General features: G+C 40.8%; 1 protein-coding gene across 1 annotated transcript; it reads right to left on the minus strand.

Annotated features, from left to right (window-relative positions):
- Nucleotides 1-9,173: 9,173 nt before the first annotated feature.
- LOC100368824 (LIM and SH3 domain protein 1-like) lies at nucleotides 9,174-16,727 on the minus strand. Its single transcript, XM_085506516.1, has 6 exons — nucleotides 16,503-16,727; nucleotides 16,303-16,397; nucleotides 12,493-12,577; nucleotides 11,554-11,779; nucleotides 10,706-10,806; nucleotides 9,174-9,379 (listed from the first exon to the last, which is right to left on the minus strand). Exons 1-6 carry the CDS (start codon nucleotides 16,569-16,571, stop codon nucleotides 9,203-9,205), a joined length of 753 nt encoding a protein of 250 aa, XP_085362642.1. The 5' UTR covers nucleotides 16,572-16,727; the 3' UTR covers nucleotides 9,174-9,202.
- Nucleotides 16,728-17,103: the final 376 nt, after the last annotated feature.

Raw genomic sequence — 17,103 nt, forward strand, 5'->3', positions numbered from 1 at the left:
CCTCACATATTGTTACACGATGTGGATATTCGAACCCAGTCCCACATGCACTGTGATTCGATGTTGATAACTGAACCCAGATCCTCACATATTGTTACACGATGTGGATATTCGAACCCAGTCCCACATGCACTGTGATTCGATGTTGATAACCGAACCCAGGTCCTCACATATTGTTGCACGATGTGGATATTCGAACCCAGTCCCACACGCATTGTGATTCGATGTTGATAACCGAACCCAGGTCCTCACATATTGTTACACGATTTGGATATTCGAGCCCAGTCCCACATACATTGTGATTCGATGTTGATAACCGAACCCAGGTCCTCGCATATTGTTACACGATGTGGATATTCAAACCCAGTCCCACACGCACTGTGATTCGATGTTGATAACTGAACCCAGATCCTCACATATTGGTGCACGATGTGGATATTCGAACCCAGTCCCACATGCACTGTGATTCGATGTTGATAACCGAACCCAGGTCCTCACATATTGTTACACGATGTGGATATCCGAACCCAGTCCCACACGCATTGTGATTCGATGTTGATGACCGAACCCAGGTCCTCACATATTGTTACACGATTTGGATATTCGAGCCCAGTCCCACATACATTGTGATTCGATGTTGATAACCGAACCCAGGTCCTCGCATATTGTTACACGATGTGGATATTCAAACCCAGTCCCACACGCACTGTGATTCGATGTTGATAACTGAATCCAGGTCCTCACATATTGTTACACGATGTGGATATTCGAACCCAGTCCCACACGCATTGTGATTCGATGTTGATAACTGAATCCAAGTCCTCACATATTGTTACACGATGTGGATATTCGAACCCAGTCCCATGCGCATTGTGATTCGATGTTGATAACTGAACCCAGGTCCTCACATATTGTTACAAAATGTGGATATTCGAACCCAGTCCCACATGCACTGTGATTCGATGTTGATAACCGAACCCCAGGTCCTCACATATTCGTGCTCGATGTGGATATTCGAACCCAGTCCCACACGCACTGTGATTCGATGTTGATAACTGAATCCAGGTCCTCACATATTGGTGCTCGATGTGGATATTCGAACCCAGTCCCACATACATTGTGATTCGATGTTGATAACCGAACCCAGGTCCTCGCATATTGTTACACGATGTGTATATTCGAACCCAGTCCCACACACACTGTGATTCGATGTTGATAACCGAACCCAGGTCCTCACATATTGGTGCACGATGTGGATATTCGAACCCAGTCCCACACGCATTGTGATTCGATGTTCATAACCGAACCCCAGGTCCTCGCATATTGTTACACAATATGGATATTCGAACCCAGTCCCACACGCACTGTGATTCGATGTTGATAACCGAACCCAGGTCCTCACATATTGTTACACGATGTGGATATTCGAACCCAGTCCCTCATGCACTGTGATTCGATGTTGATAACTGAACCCAGATCCTCACATATTGTTACACGATGTGGATATTCGAACCCAGTCCCACATGCACTGTGATTCGATGTTGATAACCGAACCCAGGTCCTCACATATTGTTACACGATGTGGATATCCGAACCCAGTCCCTCACGCACTGTGATTCGATGTTGATAACTGAACCCAGATCCTCACATATTGTTACACGATGTGGATATTCGAACCCAGTCCCACATGCACTGTGATTCGATGTTGATAACTGAACCCAGATCCTCACATATTGTTACACGATGTGGATATTCGAACCCAGTCCCACATGCACTGTGATTCGATGTTGATAACCGAACCCAGGTCCTCACATATTGTTGCACGATGTGGATATTCGAACCCAGTCCCACACGCATTGTGATTCGATGTTGATAACCGAACCCAGGTCCTCACATATTGTTACACGATTTGGATATTCGAGCCCAGTCCCACATACATTGTGATTCGATGTTGATAACCGAACCCAGGTCCTCGCATATTGTTACACGATGTGGATATTCAAACCCAGTCCCACACGCACTGTGATTCGATGTTGATAACTGAACCCAGATCCTCACATATTGGTGCACGATGTGGATATTCGAACCCAGTCCCACATGCACTGTGATTCGATGTTGATAACCGAACCCACGTCCTCACATATTGTTACACGATGTGGATATCCGAACCCAGTCCCACACGCATTGTGATTCGATGTTGATGACCGAACCCAGGTCCTCACATATTGGTGCACGATGTGGATATTTGAACCCAGTCCCACACGCATTGTGATTCGATGTTGATATTCGAACCCAGTCCCTCACGCACTGTGATTCGATGTTGATAACTGAACCCAGACCCTCACATATTGTTACACGATGTGGATATTCGAACCCAGTCCCACACGCATTGTGATTCGATGTTGATAACCGAACCCAGGTCCTCACATATTGTTACACGATGTGGATATTCAAACCCAGTCCCACATGCACTGTGGTTCGATGTTGATAACCAAACCCATGTCCTCACATATTGTTACACGATGTGGATATTCGAACCCAGTCCCACACGCACTGTGATTCGATGTTGATAACTGAACCCAGATCCTCACATATTGTTACACGATGTGGATATTCGAACCCAGTCCCACACGCACTGTGATTCGATGTTGATAACCGAACCCAGGTCCTCGCATATTGGTGCACGATGTGGATATTCGAACCACGTCCCTCACGCACTGTGGTTCGACATTGATAACCGAACCCCAGGTCCTCGCATATTGTTACACGATATGGATATTCGAACCCAGTCCCTCACGCACTGTGATTCGATGTTGATAACTGAACCCAGATCCTCACATATTGTTACACGATGTGGATATTCGAACCCAGTCCCACACGCACTGTGATTCGATGTTGATAACCGAACCCAGGTCCTCACATATTGTTACACGATGTGGATATTCGAACCCAGTCCCACGCGCACTGTGATTCGATGTTGATAACCGAACCCAGGTCCTCACATATTGTTACACAATGTCGATATTCGAACCCAGTCCCACATGCACTGTGATTCGATGTTGATAACCGAACCCAGGTCCTCACATATTGTTACATGATGTGGATATTCGAACCCAGTCCCTCACGCACTGTGATTCGATGTTGATAACCGAACCCAGGTCCTCACATATTGTTGCACGATGTGGATATTCGAACCCAGTCCCACACGCATTGTGATTCAATGTTGATAACCGAACCCAGGTCCTCACATATTGTTACACGATGTGGATATTCGAACCCAGTCCCTCACGCACTGTGATTCGATGTTGATAACTGAACCCAGATCCTCACATATTGTTACACGATGTGGATATTCGAACCCAGTCCCTCACGCACTGTGATTCGATGTTGATAACTGAACCCAGATCCTCACATATTGGTGCACGATGTGGAAATTCGTACCCAGTCCCACACGCATTGTGATTCGATGTTGATAACCAAACCCAGGTCCTCACATATTGTTACACGATGTGGATATTCGAACCCAGTCCCTCACGCACTACGATTCGATGTTGATAACTGAACCCAGATCCTCACATATTGTTACACGATGTGGATATTCGAACCCAGTCCCACACGCACTGTGATTCGTTGTTGATAACCGAACCCAGGTCCTCGCATATTGTTGCACGATGTGGATATTCGAACCAAGTGCCACACGCACTGTGATTCGATGTTGATAACCGAACCCAGGTCCTCACATATTGTTACACGATGTGGATATTCGAACCCAGTCCCTCACGCACTGTGATTCGATGTTGATAACTGAACCCAGATCCTCACATATTGTTACACGATGTGGATATTCGAACCCAGTCCCACACGCACTGTGATTCGATGTTGATAACCGAACCCAGGTCCTCGCATATTGGTGCACGATGTGGATATTCGAACCCAGTCCCTCACACACTGTGGTTCGATATTGATAACCGAACCCCAGGTCCTCGCATATTGTTACACGATATGGATATTCGAACCCAGTCCCACGCGCACTGTGATTCGATGTTGATAACCAAACCCAGGTCCTCACATATTGTTACACGATGTGGATATTCGAACCCAGTCCCTCACGCACTGTGATTCGATGTTGATAACTGAACCCAGATCCTCACATATTGTTACACGATGTGGATATTCGAACCCAGTCCCACACGCACTGTGATTCGTTGTTGATAACCGAACGCAGGTCCTCGCATATTGTTGCACGATGTGGATATTCGAACCAAGTCCCACACGCACTGTGATTCGATGTTGATAACCTAACCCAGGTCCTCACATATTGTTACACGATGTGGATATTCGAACCCAGTCCCTCACGCACTGTGATTCGATGTTGATAACTGAACCCAGATCCTCACATATTGTTACACGATGTGGATATTCGAACCCAGTCCCACGCGCACTGTGATTCGATGTTGATAACCGAACCCAGGTCCTCACATATTGTTACACGATGTGGATATTCGAACCACGTCCCTCACGCACTGTGGTTCGACATTGATAACCGAACCCCAGGTCCTCGCATATTGTTACACGATATGGATATTCGAACCCAGTCCCTCACGCACTGTGATTCGATGTTGATAACTGAACCCAGATCCTCACATATTGTTACACGATGTGGATATTCGAACCCAGTCCTACACGCACTGTGATTCGATGTTGATAACCGAACCCAGGTCCTCACATATTGTTACACGATGTGGATATTCGAACCCAGTCCCACGCGCACTGTGATTCGATGTTGATAACCGAACCCAGGTCCTCACATATTGTTACACGATGTCGATATTCGAACCCAGTCCCACATGCACTGTGATTCGATGTTGATAACCGAACCCAGGTCCTCACATATTGTTACACGATGTGGATATTCGAACCCAGTCCCACACGCATTGTGATTCGATGTTGATAACCGAACCCAGGTCCTCACATATTGTTACACGATGTGGATATTCGAACCCAGTCCCACATGCACTGTGGTTCGATGTTGATAACCAAACCCAGGTCCTCACATATTGTTACACGATGTGGATATTCGAACCCAGTCCCACACGCACTGTGATTCGATGTTGATAACTGAACCCAGGTCCTCACATATTGTTACACGATGTGGATATTCGAACCCAGTCCCACACGCACTGTGATTCGATGTTGATAACCGAACCCAGGTCCTCGCATATTGGTGCACGATGTGGATATTCGAACCACGTCCCTCACGCACTGTGGTTCGACATTGATAACCGAACCCCAGGTCCTCGCATATTGTTACACGATATGGATATTCGAACCCAGTCCCACGCGCACTGTGATTCGATGTTGATAACCAAACCCAGGTCCTCACATATTGTTACACGATGTGGATATTCGAACCCAGTCCCTCACGCACTGTGATTCGATGTTGATAACTGAACCCAGATCCTCACATATTGTTACACGATGTGGATATTTGAACCCAGTCCCACGCGCACTGTGATTCGATGTTGATAACTGAACCCAGATCCTCACATATTGTTACACGATGTGGATATTCGAACCCAGTCCCACGCGCACTGTGATTCGATGTTGATAACCGAACCCAGGTCCTCACATATTGTTACACGATGTGGATATTCGAACCCAGTCCCTCACGCATTGTGATTCGATGTTGATAACCAAACCCAGGTCCTCACATATTGTTACACGATGTGGATATTCAAACCCAGTCCCTCATGCACTGTGATTCGATGTTGATAACCGAACCCAGGTCCTCACATATTGTTACACGATGTGGATATTCGAACCCAGTCCCACGCGCACTGTGATTCGATGTTGATAACCGAACCCAGGTCCTCACATATTGTTACACGATGTGGATATTCGAACCCAGTCCCTCACGCACTGTGATTCGATGTTGATAACCGAACCCAGGTCCTCACATATTGTTACACGATGTGGATATTCGAACCCAGTCCCACACGCACTGTGATTCGATGTTGATAACCGAACCCAGGTCCTCACATATTGTTACACGATGTGGATATTCGAACCCAGTCCCTCACGCATTGTGATTCGATGTTGATAACCGAACCCCAGGTCCTCGCATATTGTTACATGATGTGGATATTCGAACCCAGTCCCACATGCATTGTGATTCGATGTTGATAACCGAACCCAGGTCCTCACATATTGTTACACGATTTGGATATTCGAGCCCAGTTCCACACGCACTGTGATTCGATGTTGATAACCGAACCCAGGTCCTCACATATTGTTACACGATGTGGATATTCGAACCCAGTCCCTCATGCACTGTGATTCGATGTTGATAACCGAACCCAGGTCCTCACATATTGTTACACGATGTGAATATTCGAACACAGTCCCACACGTTTTCAGACGGGATGAACCCAGAACACAGTCCTACACACTACATTTTGAGACGATGTAGGTTCTGAACACAAACCCGCTCATCTTCTTTTTGAAACTGCTTGAATCTCCGAATATTCTTTGGGCAGGAGAATGTCTAATTCAATGTGCAATGGCGGTTCCAAACACCTAACACGTTTCAACACTCACCACAATCATTTCTACGTTCGGTGACAAAAATGTCCCAAGAAAATCAATATAATTTTTACGGTCAATATTCCAGTACCGTTCTAAGCACTTTCAGGTAATCATGAACTATTTTGTCTTATCACCAGACACTATGTATGTCCTAATGGTATTCAGGTCAGCCATAGGTTTAGGTCATTTAACTGTTTGTGCAAATAAATCTAATTGCAGCTTTAATTTTATATATAAACATGAACTTGCCCCTTTAATACCGCTACTATCGCAGGGTTCATTCATCAACCAAGTGTATGAACACACTTGCGGTACGCTGGTTTAATCCTAGTCTAGTCCCCATTCCCGTTAATTAACGAAATAACCACATGCTTAATATATATATATATATACCATTGGCATGTACTCTTCTGCAGGATATTAGTGTCCCAATTTGGGATTAAGATTAACGTATGATAGGTGATAACTATGACGATTTATTCTGATGATTTTAGATACACTAAATTTTTCTGGGCGTCAGCCAACGGGCCACGCAGCGAGTGCATGGCAAATTACCTACTCAATTCCTGTGTGAGTTTAGTGCATGTCCTGTGTCAAAGTAAAGTTGTTTTATCGTGACAATCAAGTGACACCAAATGATATATCACCTGATTGGACAATATTTCAAAATACCCGTATGTACAATGACGACACTAATAGTATCCATCGGTATTCACTCTGTAATTAGCACTATATACAAGAAGTTTGAAATGGACACTGTATGCGGTACACCCTTGCCCTTGCATATGCGCAAATACTCACAGTAAATTTGTCTCTCGAATGAGTTTCCGCAGTACGTTGATCAATGCAGTAAAAACCACCCTCTAAATTCCACCGTCTGTTTACACTGACCACTCAGAAGCCTGGACCACACTTACTTTCCCGCTTAAATAAATCCACTCTCAACAACACACTCAAACTTTCAGGCCAGCTGCTTTCAAGTTTGCGTTGTGGAATTATGACCAGTAACACCGCTGCTTGTCTCTCATTAGATCAAGACCTCACAAACTGCAACGCGGTCGCTGATTGGCTACTCGCGCTGTTAATCATTTGCATTTGCGAACTGTTATACATCACATTTATCCAGATTTACATGACGGTGCTTAATAGTGATTTGAAATGCATAGCTCGGTCGTATAAGTCATTTCGATAATATAACTTTCCTATAAATTACAAAACAGGGTCTATGTTTTTATGGAACATTAAAATTTCATTGTAGACAGTTATTGTCGCCACTTTAATATATATATAAGTCTAGAGCATTAGGTGGCAGTTTTTCAAGTTGACATACTAAGAGTTTAACTTGAGCCAGAAGTGAATATATATATATGTGTCGACAAACGTAATTCAGATATTTTCAAAATTCCTGGTCCCGTTTTATCAGAAACCCTCTATTTGACGATAAGCAGTCACCAAACATTTGAATTAATCCCATTTGTACAAGTTATACTGGAATACAAAACAATGCACAAGCCCCCCCCCCCACTCTCAACAAATAATGCTCGATCTGCGTATACAACCATGCTTTCAAAATTGCAACATATTAGTTCAAAAAGTTGATAAATGATGACATCACTTGCACAGAGGCACACCGAACGATGACATCACTGGTATATGTACACAATTATTGAATCGTTTGTATAGAATTACAAAAAATAATGACACCACTTTCATAGGAATACCATTTATTTAGATTTAGTCTTATTAATGTTACAATTGTCAAGAATTAATGGATACATGTTAGATATTAAATACAGAATGAAAAATGTTGAACATAATCAGAAGAAAGTTTCAAGTCATCATCTCCTCTCTCTCTCTCAAACCCCGAAGTCGTCTTTTGCTCGTTTATCACTGAAACACGAGACTGACTCACCTTACGAGTAAGTTATTAAGTGTAATACAGTTTTATTATATTAAAAACAAAAATTCAAAACAAATACGTATTTTTTATAAATCTTTTTGAATAATATCAACTCCCTGTCTTACAATGCGAATGACGTAATTCTAATTATAATCTACCTCCAGGATGATGTTATTTTATATCATTTAAACATTTCAAAAACTGGACGTTTTTTTTTCATCAGTTTCACTGCGTGTCGTGACTATTCTCACTCATACGATGCAAAGTGAAGAAAATTCAATATGCCGGTACACCATAAAGTTAATTTAAAAACAATTTGCGAGCCGTTTTCTATATAAATGTTCGTTTGTTTAGACAGCAGTTTTGGATCTGTGAGATTCGGGTTGATTATTATGATTGTGCATTGGCAAAATATGTGTATCATCCAGTCTATGCTTTGAAATTATTTACACGGAAATACGAGGAAATGATATAAAATACACGAATAGGACCTCAACAGATAACAGTTTATGTATAAACAATTTCGCATTTAAAAAAAAAAAGTATTCATTGATTATTACGATTGTGAATTTTCTAATATATACGCATTTTATGGCTGGCATTTTCCTGATAATATTATTTACACAAAGAATTGTGAAGTGCCGATGTGTAACTACGAATGTAGAGATACAAAATGTGAGCACACATATTTTTGTGGCGGTAATTCAAAACACAAAGTTATATCTGTTCCACGTAGTTAGCGGGAAGCATACCCTCCTGTCCATTTCTTTCGTTGGTGCCTGACAACCACCCGGCATCTACCACCTCGATATTAATAAACGTGTCGCCTTCGATGAAGGTTACTTCGTCACTGTCCGTGGCGTCATAATCGTACAATGCGCGGTATCTGGGTTGCTGTAAATAACAATATGATAGGGTATAATTTGTTGAAATGTGTGATTTCTTTTTGTTTTAAAGGGCGATGGTCGTCGCGCTGTGCATGTGCGACATTTGTGTTGTTAAACATTGATTTTCTCACAATCCAATGCGCGCTTCTAATGGAAATCACAAGTATGAGGTTTGACATGGGTCCGACGTTCATTAATTACCGCCGGTAACTCCTTCGATACCGTCCAATCACCTGAAAAAATACCTAATTAAAGCGTGGTAACGTATCCGTTTGCACTCGTTGATATGCGTCGCCATCTTTGTTTATATGAGCCCCATATAACTCGCGCATGCGTGGCGCGGCGATTACTGCCTTTTAAGTGATAGTGATGAATGAAAAATGATAATCTGGTAGAATATTGACGAAATAGCATTATTCTGCATTCTAAACTATAAACGAGACGTCAATTGATGAAATAAAACACGCTCTATGTGAGATATCGTAGCGAAAAGGAAACACCTGTCATCGGCCATATACTAGTAGTCGGCAAGTATGTGAACAATCAGAATTATATTTTAATAAGAAGTCAAAAAGAGTAGCTTCAACGAAAATAACAAAACACAAGCCGGAATACATACACACACGCAGATAATGGCCAGTGAGTGATATATGATTATTGGCCTGGCCCGAGGCCAATATCAAGGAATAACTTCCCCATATAAATGTTATCAATATCCAACTACTGATACTGGTCAAAACAAAGAACAGTAAATGTTTTATTACTCCGGAAGAGAATGGTGAACCAGTAAGCGAGGTAAAACTGCGAGCCAAGACGCAAACTTTCCGAGCGGAGATAAAATCAAAATTATTCCGTTGTAGGGAAAAATGCATTTTTGAAAGTGCAATTTACGTGTCCCGAATGCATAACACAAAATGACGTCAGAGGAAAGAAATACGCTGGGAACGGGTAATATCAATATTTATTAAACAATCGAGTACCGCGTTGGACCAATATCATTGTCATTCATACTTGAGGGATAATAACCCGAAATACTTTACAGGAAACATATTCACGAAGGTATTTTAGAAAGCATCCTTGGAACCACAGCCGACAGCCGACAACCAACATGATATATGTACAACTACATTAAAATTACGTGAATATATGTAAATATATGTAAATGGTATTGTATGTATTGCATGTTAATAGGTATTACAAGTATTACGTGTTAATATAAGTGAATGGTATTACAAGGTATCACATATTAACATGTAAAATGATATAACAAATATTTATATATTAATACGTTGTAATGGAATTACAAGTATTGCATGTCAATAAGTGTACTTACTGGTGGTGGAACTGATCGTGTTGGTATTGGTGCTGGTTCGGGTGACGGGGTCCGGGGTGGAGAGGGAAGAGCTGTAGTTCGGATACTTGATGGTTGATTTACTGGTAATACAAATCGATACATATTATATTATCGCGTAAGCAATATGTACATAATAATAATCATAATAACAATAAACCAGAACATGTCATGCTGAGACTGGTCTATAACTTGGCGAATTATTCCATGTGCTTGATTCGATGAATGCAATGCACATAAACCAATAATTATCTCTTGTCCTACTAATCGAAGAAACGAACTTTGCTCTGATTTGCTTTTGTTTTCGTAGTATTCAAATAGAGACATGTTCTGCGCGGGAATTGAGTCCCAAGTGACGATAACAACACACGCTATAAACGCAAAGGCTCATGGGTAGACGCTTGTTTGTAAACAATGACACGCCATGGCCATCTGACGCATGCGCAGGTGACGACTCACCCGCTTTAAATATATAATAACATACTAGTAGTTATGCAAATAAAGTTCACCTAGCTACAAGCTCAATTAATCTTTTCAATATATATAATCTATGTGACGTGTCATTAGTGTGTTTTCCTGTGAGTATTCATTTAGTATCACGACCTGTTTTTATTCTCAGTATCACATGAATTTGAAGCGGAGAGGGTCGTCACCTTCGCACGCGCGGGAATTAAGTCCCAAGCGATGATAACACACGCTAAGAACGCAAAGGGTAGACGCTTGTTTGTAAACATGTTATGGCCACGAGACGCATGCGTAGGTGACGACTCCCTCGCTTTAAACATATTAACTTATTGGCGAAATATGCAGTTCTGGATAGCTTACAATACCTGGTGGTAGTTGAGGTGGAGGTGGATTGTATTGTGGCTGGGGTGGGTTGTATTGTGGCTGGGGTGGGTTGTATTGTGGCTGGGGTGGCTGGTGTTGCTGGTCCCTAGCTTGGTACACTGTTGCACTCTGCATTGCTGTCGTTTTTTTCACTCGCATTGTCTCCGGATCATTGGCCACTGATATATGTTGACCCTTTTCTTCAAGGAATTGCTTCTGGTACTCAACCTGTAACGCAGAAATGATTGTGCGATTATTGTTAGCCTTCTAGTCACGCACGCGTTACAAAACTACATAATTATAATACTAGTAGTACAGATGAAGGCGCCTGTGAATTATATCAGACGTAGAACAGTAGATGCAAGAAGGCCACCCTGATATTGCTGTCGAGCGTATTTGTAAAGTTCTAATTCATGTCGGGGATATGGCTTTGGAGCATTATCCGTTAACGCAACGGGACCTCAGAAATCTACTCAATGCACGACCGAGATCCATTCCGAAATGGCAGAAATGTTTGAATTTTACACTTTTCTAATACTAAAATAGCCGCTATTCTGTCATCTTGTATCAGATTGTGAAACAAATGCATGTGCATATCTATGGCACGATGCATGATACAATGTATATTTATATATGTGTGTATGGTATACTTGTGATCGCTCTGAAATACAGGTGCATACGGATGGACGGTTTAAATCAAATCTTGTGCTGCATTCAAAACCACCCGGACTCCATTAGCACGTTTTGACTACGGTGCCCACAAATAAAAAACAAAATTCTAGTTTGCTGTATTACATTCGAATAGTTGTTGTGATTTGCTTCTCGCAACGGAAGATTGAACTACGGTATATTGTGAATGACCCAAGATTCCAATATGTAAATATGACGAGTGAAATGCTGAAAATGGTGTAAACTTAAGCTACAATTATTCTTTTACTTACACTGCTCTGAGCCTTCTGTTGCTTTTTGAGTCTCAAGTTTTCAGGCGTGTCGGCCACTGCTGTGAATTTTGTTGTCGGGTAGTGTCTATGAAAAAAAAAAAACATTTATGCACATATATTGTAATTCATTTTATCTCTGCTAAATTATAATATACGATTTCCCATTTTTTGTCATTCTTTGTGAGTGAGGATTGATATACAAACTAAACTAAACTTCTTTTTAGTAGTTAAGCGGGGTCATGACCTGCGCATGTGATGCGGCAGGCGGCTAAAACGTGTCATTGTATATAAATAAGCGTCTACCCATGATCCTTTGCTAAGTAGAGGTGACCAATATCGAACACAATGCGAAGAGACGACTCTCCGCCCCACCTAACGACTGAAGTAACTTTTGACCCTCAATGTTATTGAGAATCAAGATAGATAATGCAACAGCACATTGTTAGTTACTTCCTGGTAAAGAATGATCCCAAACAGCAATGCACGTCAAAATAAAAATTAATTAAAGGAAACATCAACCCAAACAACATAGTGACCCCTGAAAAAGAAGCTCTACAAATGTAGGAGAATGCAATTTACAGTTTTTTTATATCACTTTTCATTCTCTAGATATTCAACTTTTCATCAGTATTATGTAGTCAGCCATCTTGATTTTCACGCAAAGGAGTATGGGTAAAGTATGACATCACAGACTCTGTTGTCAGAAATTGAGAAAATGATTTCATCTATAACTTCAAAAGTTTAACCTTAAATTGGCTGAAAGTTTAGAGTTTGGTAGCATACATGTACTGGTGCCATCCATGTTTATAAAATAGTTGTCATGGAAACAGAACTGAGAATATTGATTTTTATGTTTTTCTACCAAATTCTCAAATTTCCTTATATTGTATACAATTTACCAATGTGAGTAGGTTATATAGGTGATGTATCACATGTTGACCACAAAAAGGGGACACAAAAGTGTCATTTTATATTTCACGACTAAAATATAAATTTTTATTTTTTTAACGTTTTTAGGAATATCTTCAGTTCATGTGTATTTGTAATATTCTAATTTCCATTACTATAATTATATACATGAGTAATATGCACAACAACAATTTGAACTAATTCGCATCAGTATTTCTTATGTTATAGATGAAATAATTTTCTCAATTTTTGACAACAGATTCTATGATGTCATACTTTACCCATAATCCTTTGCTTGAGAATCAAGATGGCTGACTACATAATAATGATATAAAGTTGAATATCTAGAGAATGAAAAGTGATATAAAAAAATTGTAAATTGCATTCTCCTACATTTGTGGACCTTTTTCTTCAGGGGTCATTATGTTGTTTAGATTGATGTTTCCTTTAATTCTCTTATTTTAGTTCATTCTAATTCTCGATTTCCGTCAGACACGATGTAATTCCATTTGCGCATGCGTAATCTACCAGACAATGGGCGAGGGTCGGGCAGATTTATAAAAAGTGGAAAAAGAAAAATAGACATGCCGAAAGAAGTCAGTGGCACATTTCAAACAGCGACGTGAATATGGGTGGCTACAAAAGGGACAGCTACAAGAATTATATAATACGGCTGAAAAAAGTGGATTATCAGTTAAAAAAAAAATTTTTTTTGCAGAGAAAATTAAATGAAAAAGAGATGGTACGTGTGTGTTTCGCTGAGTAACTATGATCTTGATAATGTTTAACTCCCAAAATATCCACCAAAATATGAAAGTAGGCTAAACAGTGAGTACATTTTTATAGGCTGAAACGAATTAGTTGAAAGATGTTGGCCCATTTATGTGAGGTGACAATGGTTACGCGTCATCTTATTTTGGTTCAGAATTCAGCGAGCAGTTCCACTGATTATTATATTTGTAGAGTGTATAAATAAACAAACAAACATACATACACAGAAAAATACACATACATGGATTTAGATGCGCGTGCGCGTACACGTTTAGTTGTGGTTTAAAGCCCATCCGTGTCACGTAATTTAAAAATCACAGCACCCATATTTAACGGACACGATAGATTGAAATTATACTGAATGAATAAATGAAAAATGTAATGAAATTATACTTTTTTTTAAAAAATCAACTCAGAACAGAAAATGATTCATCAGGCACGTGGCGTTTACGATTTGAACTCAATTTTTAGCAGTCTAACACGTACTATGACAACATTGTCGATTATGATTGACCCAACCAAGGATGTTATAGCAACGATAAATTACGTTACATTTTATTAGTCACAACTAACTAGCATTCAGGCTGTCTCAGCTAATCATAAAAAAAATATTATTCATATCCGCTCCAAACTGGTAACCGATAAAAGGACACATAATACAGCAGCTAAGAAAACACGGAAGTAAGTCGTGATCCTGTGTCATGTCGATTACAGAGGTTAAGAACTAATCATATGCTGTAGTGTGTTACATGCATGGCAGTTCTAGTGATAATGCCACCCATAGTGGATGTTTTAATAAAAGAAACCATTTTCTACAATTTATAACATTATATTTTAACTTCGTAAATTGTGCTTTAAAAATTACCCCCCACCCACACATATTTTCAGTGTTCCAGAAATGCAAATAATTGGATAATTTCTTTAATCTTTCACTTCATCATTTTGCGACCCGTACTTGTCAAATACTGGTATGACCCGTAAGTGAGTGACCGGCAAAATAACCGCCGGTCAGTCTCCCGTAAACAAGTAATGGATAAAGCGATATCTTTGATGGTGTGGCCAGGTTATGATTTTTCAATCGAGTAGTCTTGATGTTGGTTATGTATCGGTTTGTTGTTGTTGTTGTTGTTGTTGTTGTTGTCTCGGTATTCTATGCAAGCAACCTCAGCTAACATTATTGGTCCACCCCTAAGCCATCCATGCATAGTGACGTGCGGTTATATCAAGTGTTATGTAAACTTTCATTTCTAAATCAGAGTGATAAATGCATTATCTGTGAGCGCATGCGCATTTGAAACAACTTATATTGAGGAATAATACCAGTAAAAGAATTCGATAAAATATTTAGCGGAGCAAAAACGCTTTGTATAAAGCGGCAAAAATTATATATAGGTACCCCTATACAAAAAATAGATTAATTATATACACAATTTGATTTTTTTTTTATTTTAGAATCGTTTCAGCTTGTTTGATTTGTTTATTTGTCTGTTTGGATTGTATTCATGTTTCCTGCATGAGAATATATATGATTTTTTTTCAGTTCCGTGTTTCTGCGCGTGTATGGAAAAGTCACCAATGCACGACACCTTCTAAGACCCTTTGAATTGGATCCTATGCTCGACAGCAGTTTACCGCACATTTGACTGAATCAGTTAACAAGATAAGGCAGCGCCCTTGGCGACCTCTGACCTGTGTAGCTATAAGCAGACACAACATACACACTGAGTCAATAGGCGAGAAGGAGTGGTACCAACAAGTACAACTCTGTCTTTGTCAGACTTCGTGCCACTCTCAGGATTAAAATCAACGCCAAAATGCTAAAATAAAAAAGTAAACCGATTTTGTGCGTTTCATACCCCACCCCACACACACCCGATGCGCAATCGCATTGACAAATATCTGCACTGCACTCTACAAATGAAACAGTGCAGCTCCCTGGAGATCAGTATATATAGTGAACTGCAACCTGCTACCCAGCGAGGCATCGACTTCAAGATACGTTATCTTGTTTCTGCATACGTGGTACTGCCATTGTCCAGTATCAATGGCCACATTCTATAGCGGCCCACTGACAGAGCGCGACCGCGATGTGCCAAGCCTTTATTCACCTGTCACATAGGGTTTACTCACACTTTGCAGTACGGCAACTTGTTATATCCCTTATACGTCTGCATGGTCAATTTCAAATTGCACTCCTCGCATGTAAAACACGCTTTATGCCATATCTACAAGAAAATTAAAAATAAGTTACGATCTCACGAGTAACGGAAATTAAGGGGTGTGAACGAGGAAGTGAAAACATACCACTAACACGGCTGAAGTTGGCTTACCTTGTCCAAGCAGTTCAACTTTTCCATCGGATAGACGGTTTTTTTACACCGCGCACACGGAGGATTCATGGTGCCTTGGTATACGTCGCCACCGGCTGGACAGAGTTACAGTAAGCCACGACTCGGCAATGCGATTTTCAATAAACTATGGCGCGGACTGCGACTGGGATTGAAATCCTCGTACTACGGGTATACAAAGCGACTACTTCCTGCTACGCGTTAGGGCTTTACCGACTGGCCCAAATGTCACGTGACACTCGTAGTGATTGTATAAGCAGTGTGGTCAGGAATCTACCACAGTTAGAACATGTGTTATGTATACGTATGTGACCGGGAAGTACTTGAGCCCAAATATTATTGGTAGGCTCCCTGAGAGTTTAAATAAGAGTCACACATTTTGAATTGTGTCTTCATTGGGCTCTTAATACTAAATTTTGACTAAAATGAAGGGTCAATGCTTCACATCACAATAATCTTTTACGCATTATAGAGTGAGTATATGTCCTCCTTAGCAGGATATTTTTTACGCAGGAAATACGTGCACATCTGTATCCTAACGGGCGGGCATTCCCCTTCGATTATGTCATTTTTCCAAGTAGTT

Source organism: Saccoglossus kowalevskii, chromosome 12 (genome assembly GCF_978046115.1).
Source record: "Saccoglossus kowalevskii chromosome 12, keSacKowa6.1, whole genome shotgun sequence".
Taxonomy (NCBI): domain Eukaryota; kingdom Metazoa; phylum Hemichordata; class Enteropneusta; family Harrimaniidae; genus Saccoglossus; species Saccoglossus kowalevskii.

Bases quoted from the DNA above. Each gene is read 5' to 3' on its own strand.
- LOC100368824 (XM_085506516.1), bottom strand. From the start codon at position 16,571: ATGAATCCTCCGTGTGCGCGGTGTAAAAAAACCGTCTATCCGATGGAA. The intron at 10,807-11,553 runs GTATTGTAAGCT...TTGTATTACCAG, and splicing joins TCCACCTCAACTACCACCAG to TAAATCAACCATCAAGTATC. The intron at 9,380-10,705 runs GTAAGTACACTT...TGTTATTTACAG, and splicing joins CACGATCAGTTCCACCACCA to CAACCCAGATACCGCGCATT.